This window comes from Chiloscyllium punctatum, chromosome 7 (assembly GCF_047496795.1).
Source record: "Chiloscyllium punctatum isolate Juve2018m chromosome 7, sChiPun1.3, whole genome shotgun sequence".
In the NCBI taxonomy this organism is placed as follows: domain Eukaryota; kingdom Metazoa; phylum Chordata; class Chondrichthyes; order Orectolobiformes; family Hemiscylliidae; genus Chiloscyllium; species Chiloscyllium punctatum.
In genome coordinates, this window is record NC_092745.1 from 58,964,556 (window position 1) to 58,989,616 (window position 25,061).

At 41.3% G+C, this 25,061-nt stretch overlaps 3 protein-coding genes across 17 annotated transcripts in view; 2 read left to right on the forward strand and 1 right to left on the reverse strand.

The window, feature by feature from the left end:
• soat1 (sterol O-acyltransferase 1) overlaps positions 1 to 8,071 on the forward strand; it is a 104,753-nt gene extending 96,682 nt beyond the window's left edge. For all 10 annotated transcript variants that reach the window (XM_072573686.1, XM_072573683.1, XM_072573687.1 and 7 more), the window contains 4 exons: positions 119 to 217; positions 1,412 to 1,547; positions 4,244 to 4,389; positions 4,689 to 8,071. In XM_072573686.1, coding sequence (XP_072429787.1) covers positions 119 to 217; positions 1,412 to 1,547; positions 4,244 to 4,389; positions 4,689 to 4,745 — 438 coding nt within the window. In that variant the 3' untranslated portion in view covers positions 4,746 to 8,071. The remainder of the gene's footprint in view (positions 1 to 118; positions 218 to 1,411; positions 1,548 to 4,243; positions 4,390 to 4,688) is intronic.
• Positions 8,072 to 8,127: 56 nt separating this feature from the next.
• Positions 8,128 to 24,596, reverse strand: LOC140479687 (uncharacterized). Of its 2 annotated transcripts, none has more exons than XM_072573695.1 (2): positions 24,497 to 24,596; positions 8,128 to 12,418 (listed from the first exon to the last, which is right to left on the reverse strand). In XM_072573695.1, exon 2 carries the CDS (start codon positions 12,225 to 12,227, stop codon positions 11,403 to 11,405), a length of 825 nt encoding a protein of 274 aa, XP_072429796.1. In that variant the 5' UTR covers positions 12,228 to 12,418; positions 24,497 to 24,596; the 3' UTR covers positions 8,128 to 11,402. The 2 variants fall into 2 exon arrangements, with proteins under 2 accessions (XP_072429796.1, XP_072429795.1); XM_072573694.1 differs by lacking the exon at positions 24,497 to 24,596 and adding an exon at positions 24,016 to 24,170.
• Positions 24,383 to 25,061, forward strand: part of axdnd1 (axonemal dynein light chain domain containing 1) — a 176,176-nt gene continuing 175,497 nt past the window's right edge. For all 5 annotated transcript variants that reach the window (XR_011961097.1, XR_011961098.1, XM_072573680.1 and 2 more), the window contains exon 1: positions 24,383 to 24,497. The gene's annotated coding sequence lies outside the window, so the exon portion shown is untranslated. The remainder of the gene's footprint in view (positions 24,498 to 25,061) is intronic.

Genomic DNA, 25,061 nt, shown 5'->3' on the forward strand with positions numbered 1-25,061 from the left:
TTAACTTGCAGCATCTGGGTAAATTTATTGATTGATTTCAGTTAAAATCAGGATTAATGTTTGTGGAATTTTCCTTTTATTTTATTAAACTAAATTTACTTTCTTCATTTCCTTTCAGGACTGGTGGAATTCCACATCATTTGCAAATTACTACCGGACCTGGAATGTAGTTGTCCATGATTGGCTGTACTATTATGCATATAAGGATTTTCTCTGGGTGAGGAGCTATTTCAAGCCATTAGATTTAACTGAGAAAATTCCCTGAGGAGTTGAGGGGAAGAAACAAATTACAGTTCTTAGATTTTTCACACTAGCTAGCCCTCAATAGAAAGCTATCAAAAATATCAAAGTCAACTTTTCAGACTGCTTTTGTTCTGCAGTATAAAAATTGACAGCAATTTTGGAGAAAATGAAGTTTCAGACATTTTACTTCAAATTCCTAACTGATCATTATTGGACTTGCACCTTGTTTGTTTAAGCAGTTTAGTGTAAAGGGCTTACGCCTGAAATGTCAATTTTCCTATTCCTTGGATGTTGCTTGAGCGGCTGTGATTTTCCAGCATCACGCTCTTTGACTACTGTAAATTATTACTAAATATCAGTCATTTGCTTGGTTTAGGCTGATAACTGTGAATTTGGCACCACAATTGTTCTGAATTTGATAGCAAAAAAGATTTTCTTTTTCAAGGCAACTGGCAGCATGAGCTCCGATTGTATGGCATTAAAGTGTCAAAAGTTCAGGTAATTGGTCATAGTTGAAGCTTCCAATCGAAAACTAGCACATGTCAGCCCACATGGATAATGATCATCACATAACCAAACTGAAGAATGCTGTGCTATGTGACTATATTGACATGTTGTTTTTAAAGTTGGACTCAATTTATAAGTACTCAAAAATGCATTTATATCTGATCTGGTAATACAGTAAAGTTCAGTTGAGTTAATTGAGTTAAAAGAATTAAAACATTTAGGAACGTTTTTAATATTATGATATTTCAAGACTTTTAGAGTACACACATTTTAAATATATTTCAAATTGAAATATATGTATGCTAGTTCAAAAGTTGTACACTCAGTTGAAAGTAGCAGACCTGGCATAGATTGGAAAGTGCAAGACAGTTCTTAGCATTTGTGTTATCCTGCAGTGTTGGTGATGTAGTAAATGGCATTGTTTGGAAGAGTAACTTGGGCTTTCCAATGGAATCAAATGGTTTAATAATTTAAATTAATTGAATTTTGGTTTGGTTACAAGCCTTTGAGGGACTGAACAGGCAGTCCCTGGGTTGTCTGTCAATTATGTTGGCCAGCAGAGTCTATGGCTGTTCTTTTAACTTTTTGTGCATTCACAGCTCTTGAAACTTGAGGTTTTCAAATTTCTGACTTAACCCTTTTGAATTTTATCTATTTACAGTTATTCACTCACCGGTTTAGGGCTGCTGCTATGTTGTCCGTCTTCACAGTATCTGCAGTAGTTCATGAGTATGTACTGGCAATTTGCTTTGGGTTCTTCTATCCAGTTCTCTTCTGTCTGTTCATGTGCTTTGGAAGTAAGTATTTTTTGATTTTGCTTATGAGTGTAGTGTTCAATCATACAAAGCCCTGATTATTTATGAGTGGATATGGTGATGTTAAGCATATTATTGAATATATTACAGTAGTCTGCAGACTAAAGTTTATTGAAGTTTGTTTTTTAACTCTGTCCTTCATCAATATCCATGCCTAATATTCCCAGCAAGACCTCTTGGTACCAGTGAGAACCTGATGCATCTCGGTATCTTAAAACTTCAGTTTATACTATCACAATCTTGCAAGTTTTTAAAATTCATTTATAGGATATGGGGATTAGTGCCTAGACAAGCCTTTAGTATGATCTCTAGTTGCCCTTGGTGGTAAGCTGCTGTCTTGAACTTCTGCAGTACTAATGGAAAATCAACAATGTTATTAGTGAAAAGATTTCAGGATTTTTACACAATGGCACGAATGGAACAATGATATATTTCAAAGTCAGGGTAGTGAGTGGCTTGGAAGAGTGTTTGTAGGAGGTGATGTTTCCATCTGTCTGTTGCCTTTGTCCTTCAAATGGAAATGGTCACGTATTTGGAAGCTGCTTTCAAAGGAGCTTTTGGTGAGTTTCTGCTATATGTTTTGTAGATAGTACAGGCTGCTGCTATGTAACATCGGTGGTGGAGGGAGTGGATGTTTGAGGATGCCAGTCGACTGGGCCAGTTTGTCTGAATGATGTCAAGATTTTTGTGTTGGAGCTGTACTCATCTAGTTATATGGGGTTCATCACACATCTGACTTCACTTGTAGATAGTGAGTAGGCTTTGGAGAGTAAGGAGAGTTATTTGCTGCAGGATACCTAGCCTCTGATCTACTCTTGTAGCCACTATATTTAAATGGCTATTCACATTCATTTTTTGGTCAACAGTAACCACCAGGATAATAGTCGGGGGTCTACTGGTGATAGTGACTGTTATGGGGTGACGGTTAGATTGTTTCTGTCTCTTCCTGGAGATGATATTTTTCTGGTGTTGATGCTTTTGTCACTTGTCAGCCCAAGCCTGGATATTGTCCAAACCTTGTTGTATTTGAGCATGGACTGCTTCAGTACCTGAATCCTGAATGGTGCTGAACTTTGTACAATCATCAACGAACATCCCCACTTCTCACCTTTGGCTGGGGGAAGGTCACTGAAGCAGCTGAAGAAAGATGAGCCGAAGACATAAGGCTGAAGAACTCATGAAGACATGACCTGAAGCTGAGATAACTGATCTTCAACAACCAGAGCCATCTTACTGTGTGCCATGTACAGCACAAGCTAGCAAAGTTTTCCTCGTGAGTTCCCATTGATTCCAGGGCTGCTTGATGTCACACTCTTCAAATGTGGCCTTGATGCTAAAGATGGTCATTCTCACCTCGGATCTGCAATTCAGCTTCCTTGTCCATGTTTGAACCCAAGCTGTTGAGGTCAGGAGCTGAGTGACCCTAGCAGAACTCAAACTGGTGTCAGTGAGCAGGTTATTGCTGAGCAAGTGCTGCTTGATGGAACTGATTGAGAGTAGATTAATGAGGCGGTAATTATCCAAGTTGGATTTGTCCAGTTTTTTTTAAGTCGAGGACATAGCGAGCACGTTTTCCTCCATTGCTAAGTAGATACTGGTGTAGCTGCAGTGGACAAGCTTGCCTGGGATGTGGCAGGTTCTGGAATACAAGTCTATGGTACTATTGCTGGAATGTTGACAGGACTCATAGCCTTTCAAATGACTCCAATCATTTTTTGATTTCATGTGGCCTGAGTTGAATTTGCTGAAGACTGGGGACCTCTGAAGGAGATAAATGGCTCATCTGATTGGCACTTCTGAGTGAAGATTTGTTACAAATCCTTCAGCTTTATCTTTTGCATTGATGTTCTGGATTCCCCCAACATTGTGGCTGGGGTTAAGTGTGGATCCTGCTCTTCCAGGAACTTTTTAATTGACCGCTATTATTCATGACTGGATGTTTCAGGTGTGCAAAATTTGCATCTGATCCAATGGTTATGGAATCGCTTAGCTTTGTTGATTACTTGGTGCTTATGCTGTTTGGTATGCAAGTAGTCTTGTTTGGCAGATTCACCAAGTTGACACCTCATTTTCAGGTATACCTTGTGCTGCCCCTGACATGCCCTTTGTAATCCTCATTGTACCAAGTTTGACATCCTGCCTTTATGGCAATGGTAGAATGGATTAGATTAGATTAGTGTGGAAACAGGCCCTTCGACCCAACAAGTCCACACCGCCCCGCCAAAGCGCAACCCACCCATACCCCTACATCTACCCCTTACCTAACACTACGGGCAATTTAGCATGGCCAATTCACCTGACCTGCACATCTTTGGACTGTGGGAGGAAACCGGAGCACCCGGAGGAAACCCACGCAGACACTGGGAGAATGTGCAAACTCCACACAGTCAGTCGCCTGAGGCAGGAATTGAACCCGGGTCTCTGGCGCTGTGAGGCAGCAGTGCTAACCACTGTGCCACCGTGCCGCCCACAATGGGAGGTGTATGAGGCCATGATGTGAGAACAACATTGATTGTTCAGCAATTCACTTGTTTCAAACAATCTGATTTCTGTGCAGAAGCAAACAAAGATAATGGTATTATTCTGTGCAGGTAGTTAACAACTTGCACTTGGTCAGTAATTACTGTCTTGATTATTAAAGTTCCTGCCAAGTGTTAATAGATATCTCTTCTTGTTAGTGGCATTCAATTTTGTACTGCATGATCGCCGGAAAGGTCCTGTGTGGAATGTGGTGATGTGGACATCATTGTTTCTGGGCCAAGGCATGTTGGTGTGTCTATATTCGCAAGAATGGTATGCCCAGCAGCACTGTCCCCTTACTAATGTAAGTCTGTGTGCAAAAATGAACTTGATCATTTTTCTTCTAATAATGTACTCAAACATTTTATAAGAATACTGAGGATACAAGAGTGTGGGTTGCAGTTTGACTGGATTTTGCAAACAAAGCAAAAATTGAAATACTTTAATCAGATTTTTAGTAAGTGACAGTATATTTATACCAAAGTGTTTGATAGAGTCAACCATAGTGTTGAAAAGCTTTACTAGAATCTTTTATTGTTACAGTCACATTTAATATTCTCCAACTCTTTTTTTTAAAAATAAATTTGTATTTCGTCTTTTCAGCCCTCTTTCTTGGACTTGGTGAAGCCACGTTCCTGGACGTGTCGTTTGCACACATAGTGGATGTGATCTGTGGAACATTTCTGTCTGAATGCAGCTGCACCTTTCATCAACCAAATGAATGTTTCTCTTACACCAGAGTGCCTGCTTCCTGAACTGTCTTAAATTTTGGTCATTAAGCTGGATGTTCTCCTGAGAATCACTAATCACAGGACAAATGCCAATTTAATGCTATACATACTGTATTAAGCAACCACCATCTGCATCATGGATGGGAGGGATGCTCAAAATTAAGTACTGACTGGAGGGGAAGGTGTTTTAGATCTTTAATTCATATTAATTCTTTCTCTCTTATCACACATTTATTCACCCCACCCTCTCAAAATCCCCTGTAGAAACTGAGGATAAATGAGACTTGACTGCTGAATTGTAAGGCCTTAAAATGTTGCACCTGCAGAGAAGGCAGTTGGCAAGTGTATTCTTTTATTTCACTGAAAATACAAATGTCAAGGAAGATGATCATTTCTTAGTTTAGCAATATGGCTATTTGGAGGGAGATTAAAGGCCAGCATTCCACCCCTCTGCCCATTGTAAACCTTCCATGTTCCTTATTTCAGATCATTTTGGAAGGCATTTAGTAATTTTCCATTGACAAGGAAATTGGTAAGTTGCTGTGATGTTATTCACCTTTCAGCATATCCTAAAGTCACGAAAATCTAGCTAAAGTAACTGTGCTGAAACTGGTTTTTGAGAGTACAGCGTCGTCAAAATTGATAGTGCTCGAAATGTTAACTGTTTATTGGGCTATATCCAAAAAAACTTGAGAGGAACGTATTGTTGAACAATGTACAATGATTTTGTATTGGCGTTTGAATTTCACATGCCTTTTTTTAATGTTGTCGTTGTCATTGTCATGCTGAAGATGCTAACCCAAATTCCATGGATGTCTTTCATTTTTTGGTACCTCATGCAGAATGTTGGTCTAGATACTTAAGACTGCACAGAGAACTTTGACCAGTGTTTCTGCTGTTAACACTGCAATCATTAAAATACTCTCATTGTCCAACTGAGGTAAACTGACTAATCACATTGGAAATGAAAGTAGGATTCTTGATGTCAGCACATTATATATGAAATTACTAAAACTAAGTTTTGTACTTGGGTTCACTGTTAGAGTTGGGATTCAGAATTGAAAATCTTGGAGGCTTGATTATATTTTTTCATTTTGTCTAATCTTATGTTGTTCTAGTTGAATAATACAACTTGCATGTTCCTGTCCTAATGTAGTAAAGTAACAAAAGTACGTACTTCAAGGGTCACACTGCATCTTGGCATTAAAATGAAGATGTCAGTGATGTGAATATTGGATTTGAACTTTTGAATCCATTAACTGCAGAAATGTTAAAATATGACTACTTATTACAAGTGACATTTCAAATACATACTTTATTACATTTTTTTGTTTTATTCTGAAGATCGAAATTTTGGATTGGAAGCCTAAAAATCGAAATGAATGATAAGTAAAATCTGAACACATTTTGCTGTGTCTTCATCCTCCATTCCAAAACAAGTGAACATCTCAATACTGGTTAGGCTTCAAGTGCACAGAGCACAAGTGTAGAGTCCAGAAAAATGCTTTTCATTATTGAGGCCTGCAACAATTCCACCATTATTATCCTGAAAACTGATTCATACCTACCACTGGTCAGATGCTTTTTGTTCTGGGCCTGGAACTATTTGTGGTTCCGTTACACTGCACAGTTTCCTCCAACTTCCTTGTATTATTCAACTAGAAAAGTATGAGGAGTAGAGAAGAAAAGCACCTGACTTGCTAACTCGCCCAAGTATATCTCATTCATTGTTAACTAATCTAAGCAGACCTTGGCAGTGTTTTTGGTAAACAAAATAGGCCTTGTCTGCCCTGTCTCCTGACCAAAGGTGGCTATCCATTAAATGATCTCTATAGGAAAATTTAAAGGGATTTGAAAGCAATATTTATTGTAAAAGATTGTGAGGAGAACTTTTTCCATGTGAGTCTTCTTGCTTCTCCTGATTGGCTGGGTACTAAATATACTTCACACCAAAGACAACGGATGGAGCTCGAGGGACCTGCTTATTTTTTTTTAATTACTAGAAATTCTCAGTTGTGCTTTGTGATGTATTTGCACATTTCTCTTGATTCTGCATTGAAAAGTCCTCCAGTGCCAATTGTTTCTCTGCGTTCACCAATATGGATTGTGAACTTCATTGATCATTTCTTGGGGAAAAAAATTTTATAGCTGCACTAAGCTGCATTTGTTCAGATTTTTTTGCTCTGTAAAATGCTCAATTTATTTTGTAATGTGCAAGGGAATGATGAGGGAATTCCACGTTGGTGCTTGGAACTCCAATAACTGCTTCTGGTAAATCACTGTTTTTGTAACACGTGTCAAAAAATAATAGAGTACGGGTTTCCACTTGTTCACTGTGTACAGAGTTACTTCACGTTGGCAGGCATTTTAGTTGGAAAGGTAAACTTGATTATTCAAGACCATAATTGAACACTTTGGTAACCATTTTTTCCCCAAAGTTCCATATTCAAACATCATTTACTTATTCCCCTTGTCAAACAAAAGCTGAAATTTTTATTGGAAAAAGCAACCTACGTTTTGTTCAAAATAGATGCGCATATATTAGTGCTGACTGATTTTTATCTCTTTCACCAACCAACTAACAATGACCAACCCACCTCAAACCTTTCTTCACGAATGCTATGTTTATTCCTCTACGAAAGGACTGTTTGATTTGAGAGATGCCATTATAGGTATCTAGAAGGGGAACAGTGTTTTGAAGAGCAGTATGCACTCCTTTTATGTTCAGAGTTGAAACACATAATTGCATTTCATATGACAGTTGTTGATCCAAAGATGTATTATAAATGAATGCATGCTATTTTTGGAATATCTGTTTTGAAGGCTGATCATGTCCAAGAATGGGATCTTGTGAAATATTTTGTCGCAAATAGTTGTATAAGTATTTGGTTCTGAATTGACAACTAGTTTTAAGATAAGGTCTCTTGGGGATTTGACTGCTGTCACAATGTTCATTGTTTGGAGGATATTTATTCATAGTTTAAACACAACTTTTGGTTAATTGGGGAAAAATGAAAGGTTTGTTCAATGTACTGATCTTCCAACTCATTTGAAATATTGTTGTAATCCAATTCAGTGAGTAATCTCTGTCCATATTTTCGTTTAAAGCAGAAGTCATTTCAGATTCACGTCTACAAAAAGCTCATTGATTGTGAGGCCATATCATATGAATATCAGAAATTGTAATGAAGGATGCTATCCTGCCATTTTGGCATGTATTTTGTTTAGAAAAAATAAATATATCTAAACACCTGACCTCTGATTACACACTGCAAAAACGAAGTCTTCTAACATCTAATCTATGACTCTAGTTTTTATACCACAAAGTTGATACCGTTTTTCATATCTTTTTAAAAACAACCTTATACCTCATTGAAAGATAGATCCCATTTCCTTTTGTAGCAATATAAAGCTCAGTTCAGTATCTATCTGGGAGAGATTTACAAAATTCCCCAGAAGCCTATTTATCTGATCATTGCAAAAAATTACTCGACCATACAATGAGATCGATGACATACAAATAACTGTACTTCAAGCAAGCAATTTTGATTTGTCGGTAAAAAGATGATACACTCCAATTGGCATTGTTATGACAGTTTTCATTTGCAGTTGTGGTGCAATTACAATGTGATACTTTCTGGAGGCTTGGTTTGGACTGGCCTGAGTAAAGCAAAGTGGGTATCTGTTCAAGCTTTACCATCCAGTTTGCAGTCCAAGTTTTGTGATGATGCAAAACCAAAATCACTTTGCACTAACATCAAACTTGTATTGTGTGATAACTTGCTACATTAGTCTTTCTTTTGTATCATTTGTTTGATGCATCACTGCATAAGACAATTTTGCTTCTAAAATGCATTATCTTTTCTGTTCATATTTGCAGTAAAAATTTCCAAGGAGCTGTTGTCTCAGATGTTCAGTAATGTGTGCAGACCTTATTTTGCTTATTAGAGTTCAGGATGTTGTCTGCTCTTTTGTAATTGTAGCTTGTAACCTTGAATATTGTCATTGTGCAACAGTAGATTGTTGTCATGGAGCAATGGAACCCAGATTTATAGGAACAAATTACTGCAGATGCTGGAATCTGTATTGACGACAACAAATGCTGGAGATCACAGCAGATCAGACACCATCCATGGAGAGAGAGCAAGCTAACATTTCGAGTCTAGATGACCTGAACCTAGATTTATTTAGCTTTTCATGACCTCAGCATGTCTCACCTGTTTTACAGCCAATAATGCTGTTTTATCTTGTCATAATGTAAGTTAGCTAAAGAAATAAACTTGTACAAGTTAGACTGCATAATTAACAGAGGTAGATTAACAAATCTTGAATAATTTGATTTTGGGGATAAATATTGACCAGGACATTAAACAATATGTGGTAGTTCATTAAACAAAGTCATTGGGTCTTTAAAGCAGGCGTACAAGAGTAGAGGGAATCTATGACTAACGTTTTGTTTGAGGCAGCTATTTGAACAGTGCAATTGTGTCAACTCCAGTTTGTTCTCAAGGCTCTGGAATGGGGCCTGAGCTCAAACTTGTCAGATAAGTGAATGCTACAAAGGCTAACATGAAGTTATTTCTTAACTTTTAAGAGGTCAGTAACAAGCTCACTTTTTACAGTAATCTTGCGATACGGAACACTACAAACTATTTCAGGCTCGTCCTTGAGGGTTGACATACTCTTGAATCATCTAAAGAGCTAAAAACAGGATTACATGTTTTTGTCTCATAAATCTTCCACAAGTTGGCAATCAGACAAAATGGATCAACTTGGAACATATCAAAAATATTCCACCATTGAGCTTTTGGGTTTGCTCAGTTTCAGACATTGTGCCGGGGGTAGGATAACTACATTTAAATGTGACAGTGGTTTTCAATTTTTAGTTGCAAATTTGACTGGGAATAGTGTTAGAGTCTTCTGCTTTAGGTCTAAATTGTTGCATTTTTAAAACATTCATGGAATGTGGGTGTTGTGGGCATTTATTCCCCAGATATATATGCTCTGTAGATCCATCATCTTGAACAGCAGTTCTAGTCTTCCCAATGTGGCTATATCCATAATGCTTTTGTAGGAGTTCTAGGAACGAGACCCAATGCGATCAAGGAATATTACTTTTTTTTTGAGTCAATATGATGTGCCTTTAGAGATCAATTTGATATTCCCACATGCTTGCTGCTCTTGTCCTTTTGGATGTTACACAGTGAAGAAAGAAAAGTGCTATAAGCTGTTAACCTGTTAGCTCAGTTTTTGTGGTATGAACATGAGTTGTAGCTTGTAACATGAAGGAAGAGTAAGGTTTTAAGGTGAATAGTGTTTTGGGTAACCACTGAGCTTCAGTGTGCTGGGAATTGCAAATTTATGTGAGTGTCGTATGAATGATGATCCCATTTGATATAGACCATTCAGGAATTTATTTTTTAATAAGATGAACCCCAGATATACATTATTTCTAACATTTCCATTATGGACTGGACCAAACAGATCCTCCCTAGAGTATTGTACAGGGTAGCCTAGACCTTGGCTTTAAATAAACTTAAAAGTTAAGTGTAAGCTGCAGTTTCCGTGTATGTGTGTGTGTGTGTAGTGCAATGGTGGTCACCTGTAGTGTGACATGAACCCAAGGTCCCGGTTGAGGCCCCCTCCCTATGGGTACGGAACTTAGCTATCAGCCTCTGCTCGGCCACCTTTCTCTACTGCATGTCCCAAAGTCCTCCTTGGAGGATGGTCACTTGAAGGTCCGAGGTTGAATGTCCTGGACCGTTGAAGTGCTCCCCAACTTGGAGGGAACCCTCCTGTCTGTTGATTGTTGTGCGGTGCCCATTCATCCGTTGCCGTAGCCTTTGCTCGGTTTCCCCAATGTACGATGCCTCCGGGCATCCTTGCCTGCAAAGTATAAGATAGACAACGTTGGCTAAGTCACATGAGTACCTGCCACGTGCATGGTGGGAGGTGTCCCCACATGTAATGGTGGTATCCATGTCCCCATACTGACACATCCTGCAGCGCCTACCATGACAGGGTTGTATGGAGTTGTCCTGAAAGCTGGGCAGCTTGCTACGAAAATGATCTGAGGTTTGGTGGTTTAAAAGCGAGCAGTGGAGGTGTGGGGAAGGTCTTGGTGAGGTGCTCATCCTCATTGATAATGTATTGCAGGTCACGAAGAACATGGCGTAATTTTTCAGCTCCTGGGAAGTACTGGAGAACGAAGGGTACCCTAATGGTTGCAGCATGTGTCTGTCTCCTGAGGAGGTCATTACGGTTCCTTGTTGTAGCACTGGCAGTCGATGAGTTGAGTGTCGTACCCTGTTCTTATGAGGGCATCCCTGAGTACTCCAGGTGCCTGTCACATTCCTCCTCAGCTGAACAGATTTGGTGTACGTGTAGGGCTTGTTCGTAGGGAATGGCTGTTTTAATATGTTTTGGGTGGAAGCTGAAGAAATGTAGCATTGTGAGGTTGTCTGTGGGTTTGTGGTAGAGTGTGGTGCTGAGGTGTCCATCCTTGATGGAGATGCATGTGTCCAAGAATGAGACAGATAGTCGAGAGTAGTCCATGATGAGTTTGGTGGGATGAAAATTGTTACTATCAGTGTAGTTTTATCAGTGGCTCCTCATCGTGGGTCCACAGGAAGAAAATGTCGTCAATGTACCTGGTGTATAATATTGGCTGGAGGTCCTGCGTAGAGAAGAAGTCTTGTTCGAACCTGTGCATGAAGATGTTGGCATATTGGGGTGCAAATTTGGTCCCCATGGCTGTTCCATATGCCTGGATGAAGAACTGGTTGTCAAAGGTGAAGACATTGTGATCGAGGATAAAGCGGATGAGTTGTAGGATGGTGTTTGGAGATTGGCAGTTGTTCATGTTAAGTTCTGAGGCTGTTGCAGCGATGCCATCATTGTGGGGGATGCTGGTGTAGAGTGCTGAAACATCCATTGTGACAAGGAATGTACCAGGTTCAACTGGCCTGTGAGTGCTGAGTTTCTGTAAGAAATCCATAATGTCGCGACAGAAGCTGGGGATCCCCTGTACAATAGGTGTCAAGATGCCTTCTTCATAGCCGGAGAGATTCTCACACTGGATCCCATTGCCTGATACGATGGGACGTCCTGGTGTATTAGCTTTGTGTATCTTTGGAAGGCAGTAGAAGTCGCCTACATGAAAAGTACGTGGGATGAGGGCACATAGGGAACTCTGAGGGACTGGAACCAAAGTCCTGATCAGTGTGTCTAATTCATGGGTGTGTTCTTTGGTCGGATCAGCTGGTAGTTGCCTGTCGTGTTCCTGGTTGTTCAGTTGTCGGTACACTTCCTTGCAGTAATCTGTTCTATTCTGAATGACAATGGCTCCTCCTTTATCACTGGTTTGATGACAATGTTGTGATTGATTTTGAGAACCTGGATGGCGTTGCATTGTGAACGGGTGACGTTTTGCTCTACCTTGTGAGTACGGCTGATGAATCTGGCATTTATATATTTCCTGATGGTTTGAGCATACATGTCAAGTGGCCCTCCGGTGGGGTCCAAGTTGACACCTTCTTTGGTCGCTCCTCTGTGATGACTCTTCCAGTTCGTCAGTGGGCCCATTGGGATCACTACTGGCACCTTGAAATCAAATCATTCAAATCAAATCAAATCACCTCATCAAATCATTCTTTTAATATTGTTTAAGTTGCACACATGTTAAGTCTAGTATGATCTAGCTCATTGTTTATATTCTGGCATTAATTTCTTGTGATGGACATAATGACTGAAATATAACCGCATCTTGGAACCACTGATTTGGAGACCAAAGATTTTGATGAGACACATTGATTGGATGTTTTCCATGTTGGGGACAGCTGGGGAACAATCATCCATGTGGCCATATATTTCACTTAATGCCATTCTGAGGAGTAAAGTTGAGATAAGGAAACAGGTGCCAAAATTGAGGTCAGTGAGTAAAACATTTTGTAGGAGGGTCATTGAACACTCGATGTAAGTTTGCCAATCAGGTGCTATAAATGTGAGGAAACAGCAAATTTCAATTCCTGTTATAACTATAGAAACCTATTTTCTGTGAAAGGGGATTAGCATTTGACAGTGTAGTCACTTGTAAATTGTAGTTTTAGATTTCAAATAAAATTGCTGTCTCTAATGAATTGCTTTGAGTTATTTTAAATTGACTCTCATGTATTTGAATTTTAGGGTGGATATACTCCTAAAGTATCTATCAATTCAGGTACCAATTCAGGATTTGAATGGATTCTATTACAATATTATGGAGGGGAATGAAGTCGACAGTCAAACCTCTTAAACCTGTCATATTTGTTATCTGTATTAAAATTAAGACAAAGTAATTGAAACTCAAGTTCTTCATCCCACATTTTAGAGATGTTGTCTCTGTTTTCCAAAAGATAGCAGCAGTCTCCATAACAATTTATTTTGGTCTGTGGTTGTGGTCACAAACCAGTTTAAGGCAACAAACTCAAAAGAAAACTGAAGCCTGCAGCAATGAGGAGAGGAAGAGTGCTCATTCAAACAGTTATGTTTATGAAGATATCAGTCTTAACAGTAATAGATGTGAAACAAAGATTGATTTATTCCACTCAGTACTTGTCATACATGTTTCAGAAGGCCATTTTACATATCTAAGACTACTGCTTTATAAATAGAAGATGACCAGAAATGTAGCAATTCTGGCAGAATTCAGGTATTTGAACAATTAAATTGGTTCACCGATCACCAAACAGTCTGACTCCTATGCTTTTGATGATACTGAAGTGGAAAAGATTCCCACTGTTTGAAGTTTTGGGTTTCCTTCAACCTTCAGAGGGATGCAGTTAATTATAAATATGAGAGAGCTATGTTTTTGTTAAGCAAATAAAGGATTTGGGCCAAAGGTAGGTACATAGCCTCCTTTGAGGCAATGGCTCCTCCATGGTCATTGGACGACTACTGTAGAGGCCCAGGTAAAGTTCTGGGAACCTGGCAGGGCAAATGGTGGAATTAAGTCTAATGATGACCATGAAACCATTGTTTGTTAGAAACAAACATCTGCTTCATTAATGCCCGTAACAGAAGGGACTCTGCCATCCTAACCCGTCTGTTTGACATGTGAATCTGGGCCATAGCAATGTGGTTGACTCTTAACTCTTTCTAGGCAATTGAGCAATGACTACTGCCCTAGTCAGTGATTTCCACATTCTAGGAATAAAGTTTGAAGAAAAATGGAAATAAACTACACTTCAGTAATGTTCTCATTGAATAGCAGAACAGTTTCAAAGGGCTGAATTGACCTACTCCTGTTCCTATTTGGTTTTCAGAATGATGATTCAATTCCAGTAAATTAACAGTGATCACAGAAACCAGTGCTGTATTCCTTGGAATTTAGAAAGTTAAAGGGTGATTTGATCAATGTTTAAAATCTTAGTGGTACAGAGGGTAGGCAATGAGGGTAAATCTAGAGTTGTGCAGGAGGTGATGAAGCTAGCTATGCATTTGCATAAATCATTGAAGGTCGCAGAACAGATTAAAAATGAATGATGAAGCATGCAATATCCTAGATTTTTATTAATAGGAACATTAATTAGAACAAAAGGAGGTTATATTAAACTTGTTTGACCTCAACTGGAATATTATGTCCAACTCTGGTGCTACACTTGGAACTGGAATGCCTTAATATCCTCTCTGAGGGGATTCACCAGAATGGTTGACAAGGTAAGCAACGTAAGTTACATAGTAAGACTAATTGGTGAGAAGTTGGGGCACAGAATAATTGTTAAATGCACACTTATAAAGAGAGCTCAGTTGAAAACAAAAACAGGAAAATTAAGGTGGAGTTGGTCGGTGGGGGGTGTGGATAAGAAGTACTTCAAGTGTTAATTATATAAAGTTGTTAAACTGAGTCCAAAGGCTACAAAAATCCAAATTAATGGCTCCTGAATGAAACTTTTATTTGGATCTAAATAAATGGATTAATGGCACAAATAGAGATTAATGGGTAATTTACTGCCATTATGGAGCGTGCTGATTGAACCTAATTGCATTCTTGTTAGAATGGACTGGAAAAGGATTTAGTAGCAAAGAAATTGAACCGTGATAAACATGTAAGAAAGTAATTCATAACTCGACAAAATATATCTGAGAAGGAAGGATTCTGGGAAGGGCATAGGCCAACTATGATTAACCAGAGAAGTTAAGGATAGCATTTTTTATTTCAACATGACAGTAGTGGTAAGCCAGAGAATTGGATAGTTCTAAAATCAATGAAAAATGACCAAAATAAACAAACTAAAAGAAAAGATTATTTCAAGTCTATCCTCAGTAATATCAAGACAGGCAGCAAGGGCTGCTTTTCAAACAAAAAATGAAAGGAAGAGTTAAGTCAAAGTGAAATAGCCTCTTAGAGATGAGGAAATAATAATGGGGAGCCAGGAAATGGGAGAGGGACCTGAATAAATACTTGGCATTGATTATTTATTGTTTTTGGAATTATATTAAAGGCAAAATGAGGAGAGGAAATAAATACAATTATCCCAAGAGAACAAGTGCTAGGGATACAAATGATGCTAAAGCATCAATAAGACCCCTGGACCTAATGAGATGTATCCTAGAACATTAATAGTTTGAGATAATGGATGTTCTGTTATTAAAAGTCCCAGAGCCTTGTAAAACTGCCAAGGTCCGACCTTTATTTACCAAGGGAAAGAGACAAAACATGGATAATTATCGTCCAGTTTGCTTAATGTCTGTTATCTGGAAAATGTTGGGATCTATTATGGAATATATAAAAGCAGAGCATTTACAAATACATAATGGAGAGTCAACGGGACTTCATGAAAGAAGAAATCAACTTGAAAAATTTATTAGAGATCTTTAGGAGGTAAGCAGGATCCAAACTCTGCAACTGGATCCTTGGTTTTCTGATTCACAGACGTTGATTAGTGAAGATAACAAACTGCATCTCCTCCACGATAAAGCTCAACACTACAGTGCCCCCCAACCCCCAGCATGTGTTTTCAGTCCCTTAATGTACTCCCTGTACAGCCACAACTGTGTAGCCAACTTTTGAATAACCAACGTCAATATGTTAGCTGATGACACAGTAGTAGGACAGATATCAAACAACAAGTCAGAATACAGAAAGAAGATAGAGGGCTTGGTGCTGTGGTGCAATGAAAACAACTTTCTTAATGATGGCAAAACTAAAGAACTGATTGTGGAGTTTAGGAAGAAGGGAGGAGAAAAGTACCTCATCTACATCAACGGAACTGAGGTTGAATGTGTGGACAGTATCAAGTTCCTTGAAGTGGTGATAACCTACAACCTGTTCTGGTCTTCCCATGTCGATGTGATGGTCAAGAAGACACAACAATGCTGCTTCTTCCACAGGTGGCTCAGGAAATTTGACATGTCCAGAAGGTACCTCACCAACTTTTATAGATTTATAAACTTATTTATAGATGCACCATTGAAAATGTAATGGCCTGGTATGGCAACTGCTCTGCCCAGGTCCATAAGAAACTACAGCAGGTTGTGTGCATAGCCCAGACCATCATGGAAGCCAAACTTCCATCCATGGATTATTTCCATGGCCCACTGTTGTGGAAAGGTTGCCAACAACATCAAAGTCCCATCATACCCCAGCAATACACTCTTAAAATCTCTTCTTTCAGGCAGAAGATACAGAAGCTTACACACAGGTGGCAGCAGCAGGTTGCAGAACAGCTTCTTCCCTGCCATTATTAGACAAATGAATTGCACGTCCTGTGCGATGCAACCTGTTTGCCTATGTCCAATTTTTCTTTCACCCGATGATCTGTATGCCATTGCTTACTGTGATCTACCTATACTCGTAAACAAAGCTTTTCATTGATTGCTTGTACTTAAGTACATATGACAATAAATCATTCTGAATAGATAATGGATGAGTTGGACTGAATGGTCTTTCCTGTGCTGAACATCTCTATGACTCTGCCCCCTCCAAATAATTAATTATATATGTGTAATATATCCAAATTTGGTAAGGGTACAGAAAGAAGTAGGGAGGACATGTTGTGATAAGAACATAAGGATTGTTAAGGTGATAGGTCAAATAAGTGAGCAAAAACTTAGCAGATGGAGTTTAATGCAAGAAAGTGTGAGGTCATGCACATTGGTAAGAAAAGTCTAAAGGTAGGCTGTTATTTATGTGGACAGAGTGTAAAAGAAGGGATCTGTGTGGTGTTGTGTATGAAACCCAAAACGTGTGCAAGTGCAGTAAGTAATTCAGAAGACAAATTAGAGTTTGTCTTCATTTCAAAGAGGTTGGATCTGAAACTAGGTATGTCTTTTACAATTCTACAGGGTGCTGGTGAGGCTGCACTTGGAGTATTGTGTACAGTTTTGATGCCCATATTGAAGACAGGACAACTGGTAATGGAAGCAGTTTAAAAGAGATTCACTAGGCTGATTTTGTTTTTCTGATAAAATAGTTAATTTCTAAAGAATGGATAAATAGATTATGTCATAGAGATGTACAGCATGGAAACAGACTCTTCGGTCCAACCAGTCCATGCTGACCAGATATCCCAACCCAATTTAGTCCCACCTGCCAGCACCTAGCCCATATGCCTCCAAACCCTTCCTATTCATATACCCATCCAAATGCCTCTTAAATGTTGCAATTGTACCAGCCTCCACCACTTTCTCTGGCAGCTCATTCTATACCTGTACCACTCTCTGTGAAAAAGTTGCCTGTTAGGTCCCTTTTATATCTTTCCCCTTTCACCCTAAACCTATGCCCTCTAGTTCTGGACTCCCTGACTCCAGGGAAAAGACTTTGCCAATTTACCGTATCCATGCCCCTCATAATTTTGTAAACCTCTACAAGGTCACCCCTCAGCCTCCGACGCTCCAGGGAAAACAGCCCCAGCCTGTTCAGCCTCTCCCTGTAGCTCAAATCCTCCAACCCTGGCAACATCCTTCGAAATCTTTTCTGAGCCCTTTCAAGTTTCCGATAGGAGGGAGATCAGAATTACACGTAATATTCCATCAGTGGCCTAACCAATGTCCTGTACAGCCACAACATGACCTCCCAACTCCTGTGCTCAATACTCTGACCAATAAAGGGAAGCATACCAAACGCCGCCTTCACTATCCTATCTACCTGCAACTCCACTTTCAAGGAGCTATGAACCTGCACTCCAAGGTCTCTTTGTTCAGCAACACACACTATGACCTTATCATTAAGTGTGTAAATCCTGCAAAGATTTGCTTTCCCAAAATGCAGCACTTTGCATTTATCTGAATTAAACTCCATCTGCCACTTCTCAGCCCATTGGCCCATCTGGTCAAGATCCTGTTGTAATCTGAGGTAACCCTCTTCGCTGTCCACGACACCTCCAATTTTTGTGTCATCTGCAAACTTACTAACTGTACCTCTTATGCTTGCATAATTTAGAAGCATGTTCTCATTGAAAATGATCATTATTGGAACATACGTACCCTGCCAAGACCCTCAGAATGTTGAATGTTGTATGTTGACAAGCTGTTCCCACTTGTAGGGCAACCGTGAACTAAGGATACTGTCCATTCATTCAGTAACTTCCATTTCAATCTGAGAATGCAACAGAATTTCTTGTCCCCTAGTTTAGTGAATGTCTGGAATTCTATACCCTATACAATGTGAAAGCATTTAGAGTAGGTCAGCAGATTTTTCAACTATTGCGGAGTTGGGATTATTAGATTAGATTCCCTACACTATGGAAACAGGCCCTTTGGCCTAACAAATCCACAGTGACCCTCCAAATAGTAACCCAACCAGACCCATTCCCCTATATTTACTCCCTGCCTAATGTACCTAACACTATGGGCAATTTAGCATGGTCAATTCACCTAACCTGCACATCTTTGGATTGTGAGAGGAAACTAGAGCACCCAGAGGAAACCCATGCAGACATGGGGAGCATGTGCAAATTCCACACAGACAGTCGCCCAAGGTTGGAATCTAACCTGGGTTCCTGGTGCTATGAGGCAGCAGTGCTAACTACTGAGCCACTGTGCTGTCCAGATGAGCCGTTATGATGGACAGGCATGAACGAGTAGAAGAGACTTAGGAAGACAAGCCATGATCTTGTTGAATGCTTGAGGGGATAAATGCTCTACTCTAGCTATCCCATTTTTAGTTGTTCTATACTTGACTTCAGTCAAGTTTTCTTTGAACGGAATTCAGAATATTTTAACTAAATTTTTAAAAATCACTTGTCATAGCTTCTTTCTCTCTTGTTGTGAAATCCTGCAAAATAGACTTCCATTAGTATTCCAGGAGACTCTGTCAGTTATCTGCTCTCTGATATATCGTGGTTAAAATATAGATTCCAAATATTTTCATTATTAAACACCACAAAAAGTTCAGCACCCATATGCCACTCATTTGAAATCCAATCTCTTTTTAAAACAGTATATATAAATCAGTCACCTATCATCACATTGTGGGATTTGAAATTTATTTCCATTTTGTGACAAATAAATAATGGGACTGATTTGTTTAAAATTGGAGATTTCAGTTCTGACTTTGTCGCCGTTCATTAAATTGTTATCATAGGTCTGTGCCTGTATGCCTAGTAGTTGTGCCTGCCCTGGCTAAATCTGATTTAATAATATATCTCAAAGCCATGGTAGTGATGTTTCAACAAGAGCTTTTCATGAGGAACTTTGTCAAAGGCTTTTGAGGAACCTATTATTGCAATGTGAGTAGTTTGTTTGGCATCTTGAAGCTCGATCATCATCAGTCTCCAAAAACTGCTTCAACAGATTCTGATCAAATACCAGGCTGACTATTCCTTAGTTATCTTCAATAGGAGAAAATACATATATGCCTGCTTATTATTGAGTACATTTTGTTGTGATACTCAAGCCCTTTGATCTAACAATTGGTATTTTAACCAGCTATGACACAAGCCTTTAGATGAGATTCCGTACAGTGTGCAAACAGGCCTTTCGGCCCACACCGACCCTTCGAAGAGTAACCCATCCAGACCCATTGCCCTCTGACTAATGGACCTAACACTACGGGCAATGTAGCACGGTCAATTCACTTGACCTGCACATCTTTGGACTGTGGGAGGAAACCGGAGCACTCGGAGGAAACCCACGCAGACATGGACAGAATGTGCAAATTCCACACAGTCGGCCAAGGCTGGAATTGAACCTGGGTTCCTGGGGTTTTAGTCTGAGCATGCCCGTTCAACTGCTGTTACCAATGCCACAGTGGAAGAAGTGCAAAGGTTAATGGTGGAAGAGTGAACAATCTGAGCAGAGTCATGGACCTGGAACATTTAAAGTAAACAAAGAACAAATTGATCCACTTGTTAAAGAACAACTGAAAATCAGCAAGAATTAGGATTGTTAGTGGTTGAAATGCATATAATGTAGCCTTGGGTGAACTATTTTACTCAGGTGGGATTCAGAAAACCACCAAGGAGAGAAATTTTAGTTCTCGTAGGGATTTGGCTAAGAGAGAAAAATGTTTCAAAGTGAAAGTAGACAGTTCTGGAGCATGGATTATATGAAGTGTTTGAAACTTAACTCTCTGGTCTTACAGGACACCAAAGTTGCATCATAATACAAAACACCAGACTTATCTTGAAAGGTGCATGGATTTTACTTTTGTAGTATTTTCTTATAACAGTTAAACAGCATGACTTCAGACATCATAATAGCCCTTCCTCATGTCCATAATAGTGGGAGTCTTTAAACAAATTGATTGTGAAAGAAATGGAACTAGGCATCATTTGCACTCTCCTAAAAATGCTGCTTTATTTTGGAATGTCACTAATATATAACTATTTCCAAGGAGGCAATGACTTCGTGCTATTATTACTAGAATGTGAATCCAGAGACCTAGGTAATGTTCTGGGCACCTGGGTTCAAATCCCACCATGGCAGATGGTGGAATTTGAATGTAATAAAAATCTAGAATTAAGAGTCTAATGTTGACTATGAATTCATAATGTCGACTGTTAGGGCATGCCCATCTGCCTCATTTGTGTCCTTAAGAAACTGCTATCCTTATCTTGATCTATGTGCCTTCAGACCCATAGCAATGTGATTGACTTTTCACTGCCCTCTGGGATGGGCAGTAAATGCTGGCCTAGCCAGTGCTACCACCTAAATGCAATAGTACTTCTACTTCCCCAGCACCCATGTTGTGTGTGAGCAGGTGTGAGACACAGTGAAAGATAACCAGGTGTACAAATCTTTTTTTCAGGTGGTGGCAATTGAATAAAGAAACCATCCTAGTGGCCAGTGACAAGCAGTGCCCTTCTCATCAAAGGGCAATGCTGCGTGATCAAAAAGGTGAAGGGGAGGGCAGGGATTAAATCAATATAAAGTTGGAGGGGAAAATAATACACTCCACTTCCTGTAGTGCCCACCTTTCCTTGAAAATCTCAAGGGTGTCGTGGACACCGCGTGCTCCTTCTCCAAGGACACCTGGGCTTTGATATACTCACGGAAGAGGGTCAGGCAATCAGTTATAACAATCCTCTCCATGGCTCGCTGCCTGGACCTGTTTATGGCCAGTTTGGCCAGGACCAGGAGCAGACCAACAAGGAGGTCCTCCGGCCTGCCCTCCCTCCTCTGCACCGGGTGCCCAAAGATCAGGAACATGGGACTGAAGTGCAACCAAAAACCGAGCAGAAGGTCTTTAAGGAAATCAAAAAGGGGGTGCAAGCGCCCACACCCAATACATACATGGTCCACAGACTCCACAGCACCACAGAACAAGCATTTGGGCTGGGAATCTGTGAACCACTGCAATCTGCGGTTGCAGGGACTGCTGCATGCAGCACCCTCCACTCCAGATCTCCGAGAGAAAGGGGGACGACTCGTGCATAAAGAGCCCTCCACTGGGGATCTCCACCGGCCGGTGGTAAATGGGCACGCCAAAGTGTGTCTGGGCGGTGAATGAGGGAGAAGAGGTGGGAATCCACCGCACACCTGAGCATCCTCCAACTGGTGCACTACGTCGGGTCCAAGCACTGCTGTTATAAGGCGTCGAACTGAGCCTGCAGCAGCGTCCAGCCCAGACCCCCGCCACCCGGCTCACCCTCGCAGCCACAGCCCTCCCTCTGACAGCCACTCGAACCTGCGAGTATGGAGGTGCGGATTCCTCAACAACGGAACCCTGATGATGACTGCTACTCCTGCTGGAGGGTAGGCGCGATGCGATTCGACCATGTTCCAGACAGTGATCGGCTCCTGGTAAAAGACAGGCAGCGTCTTGAGAGCGACCTCCAAACTGTCATGGTTGATGAACAGGAGCTGCGTGTCGTAGTTGAGGTTACGCACCTGGTAGAAAAAATACGTTGCCAGGGTGCACCACCTAGGAGGAGGCTCAACGTAAAGGTATCGCTACAAGGTCTGAAGATTGAACATTGTGACCTCGGTGCGAATGCATACCAGCAACTGACTGCTCTCCTCAATAGGGAGATTCAGGACCTACGCTGCGACCCAATGCGTCTTTTTGTCCCAGAAGAAGTGAACCAATATTCTCTGAATGTCAGCGAAAAAATGAGGAGGGACCAATGGGACAAGCTGGTACCACAGCAAGGTGACCACCAGCTGGTTTATGACTAGCACTCAACTCCTGTAAGACAGCACGCGGAAAGACATGTCCAGCAGTCGAGGTGAGCCAAGACCTTGGTCTCCAGATCCTGCCAGTTTGCCAGCCAGGATTCCCCAGCTGGGCTGAGGTAGACCTCCCCACCTAGAGGAGATGGGTGGTACTCCAGCTGAACCCCTGTAACTCCTCTGCCAGAGAGTCCACCAGCCATGGATTGACCAGTAGTCTGGAACATTTGGCCTGGTTGATCCTGGCAAAAGGCACTGCCGAGTACACCACCTGGCACTCGCGCATCCTCACCAGACAGCCAGGTCGGTGAAAGTGAGGAGCATGTCATTGGCATAGGCCAAGAGGACTACTCCCCTGCCTGCGCTGCACAGAACCAGCCCCGACAACCACCTCCGCAAGAGGCACAGGAAAGACTCCACACCCAGGGAATACAGCTGCCAGGACAGGGGGCAGCCTTGATGTTCTCCTCTCCCAAAGCCAAGGGGCACCATCAGGGACCTGTTAATATTAACCAGATACTCTGTGGCGGTGTACAAAAGTCTGATCCGGGCAACGAACTGCATCCTGAACCCGAATGCCCACAGAGTCCCGATCAGATACTCACGATCGACCCTGTTGAACACGTACTCCTGGTCGAGAGACAGGAAGGCGCTCTGCAAACCAGCCTGTCGACAGAAATGGATCAGGTCCTGGACCAGATGGACGTTGTCATATATCCTCCACCCCGGAACCATGTAGGACTGGTCCGGGTGAATCAAGGGGGTCCGCACGAAGCCAACACCAAGCCAACACCCTGGCGAATATTTTATTGTGCATGCTGAGAAGGAAGACCTTCGGCAGCAGGACGATGATCGCCCTGCACCAAGAAAGGGGCAGCTCTCTGGCATTTAAACACTCCCCCCAGAACCTGTGCGTAGTCACTCCCCAGCATGTCCCAGAACGTCCTGGAGAACTCCACAGTCAGCCTGTCCAGCCTGGGGGAAATCTTTCAAAAAAACAGTGATTCATAACAAGTTGAACTTTGCATTTACACCACTTTATTTCTCGTTTTCCTTACATGAACAACTGCTGCTTTATTCATCTTGCCTTTGATCTTTTATCTTTATTTGCTTACTTTGGAATTCAATTTTGTAATGAACTGATATGAATATCTATTAATTTAATTGCAACACAAAAACAAAATCCTGCAAATCTGAAATGAAAACACCAGATTTGTAATGTCACTCCAGTTTTCCACATTCCTATTCAAAGCGAGAGCCCTACTGAATGATTCCATATTCATAAATGGGAATTCCATGTCCAGTTAGTGGGATAATCACCAATGTAGCTTAAGTCCTCAACCATGTTTCTGGCTCTTAGGCGGGAATGTTATCTCAACCAAAAGACTGAAAACTTTAAATTCTCTTCTCCCTCCATCACACTTTATTGAGCTCTCCTGTAAAACGGTTGTGTTTTGAGCATTTTCTGTTTGTATTTCTTATGTCACATGCTGCGTACAGTATTATTCACTTCAGTGGGCCCTTGCACATTTCTTCCCCCAAGGAATTGCAGGATTTTTATGTGCTTCCTTATTACAATTCATCAAGAAATGTTATTGTATACTTGCCGCTCCTCTTAATTTTCCTCGAGGGCTCAGGATTAAGGCGCCTTCAGTGTTGCTGAACAACTACCTCTGATCAATTTGCTTGGGGTCCAACCGAGAGAAAGTAGCTGGAGGAGCTTGAAGAGTACAAGTGTGCTGACCTGGCTCTCTGGGGTTTGCCCTAACGTAGTAACCAGGGCGACCGCTGCTGGGCCTAGGACCCTCCAAGCCCCAGCAGCGGCCTGTGGGAACGGGCTGGGGAGACAGCACGCGGGGAAGGTCCCCCGGTGTGTGTCCACAATCCAGGCGGTGACCTGCCCCGTGTGGTTAAAAACTGGCAGGAACGTCCTCGATGGGAGGAGGAGTGAAACCGGCAAACGGCGGGGGAGCCGTTTAACTGTTGCCATGGTAACGGGGCGGGCCGCCGGCAACAGGCGGAACCTCGAGCGGCCCCAGGGGAAAGGACGGAGTGGGCTCAGTCCAACAGTCCGCACTTTGCACTTACCGTAAGTGTCGTTAACTCCCGGCTCACTCACCCACTTACTGTCCCCCGTTGATTTTTTTTTTGTTTAAATTCATTCGTGCAATGTCGGCGTCGCTGGCTGTCGGCCCGCATTTAGTGCCAATCCCTATAACCTGCCTTTGATAGAGTGTCACTGTTCTGTGTGTTTTTTTAAAATCTATTTTTCTCATCAACCTGTTCGCAGATGTTATTACACACCTCAGGAGCAGGTGGGACTTGAACCTCACAGTACCATAAGAGGGAACCGCTGTTTTATTCAGTGGAGAAACACCAATTCTGGATTTTGTATTGACTGGTGCTGGTTCTTAAACCATCGAACAAATCAGACATCCGAGGGGTTTTGTGGTGCAACTGTAATAGAGTCATAGAGATGTACAGCATGGAAACAGACCCCTCGGTCCAACCTGTCCATGCCGACCAGATATCCCAACCCAATCTAGTCCCACCTGCCAGCACCCGGCCCATATCCCTCCAAACCCTTCCTATTCATATACCCATCCAGATGCCTCTTAAATGTTGCAATTGTACCAGCCTCCACCACTTCCTC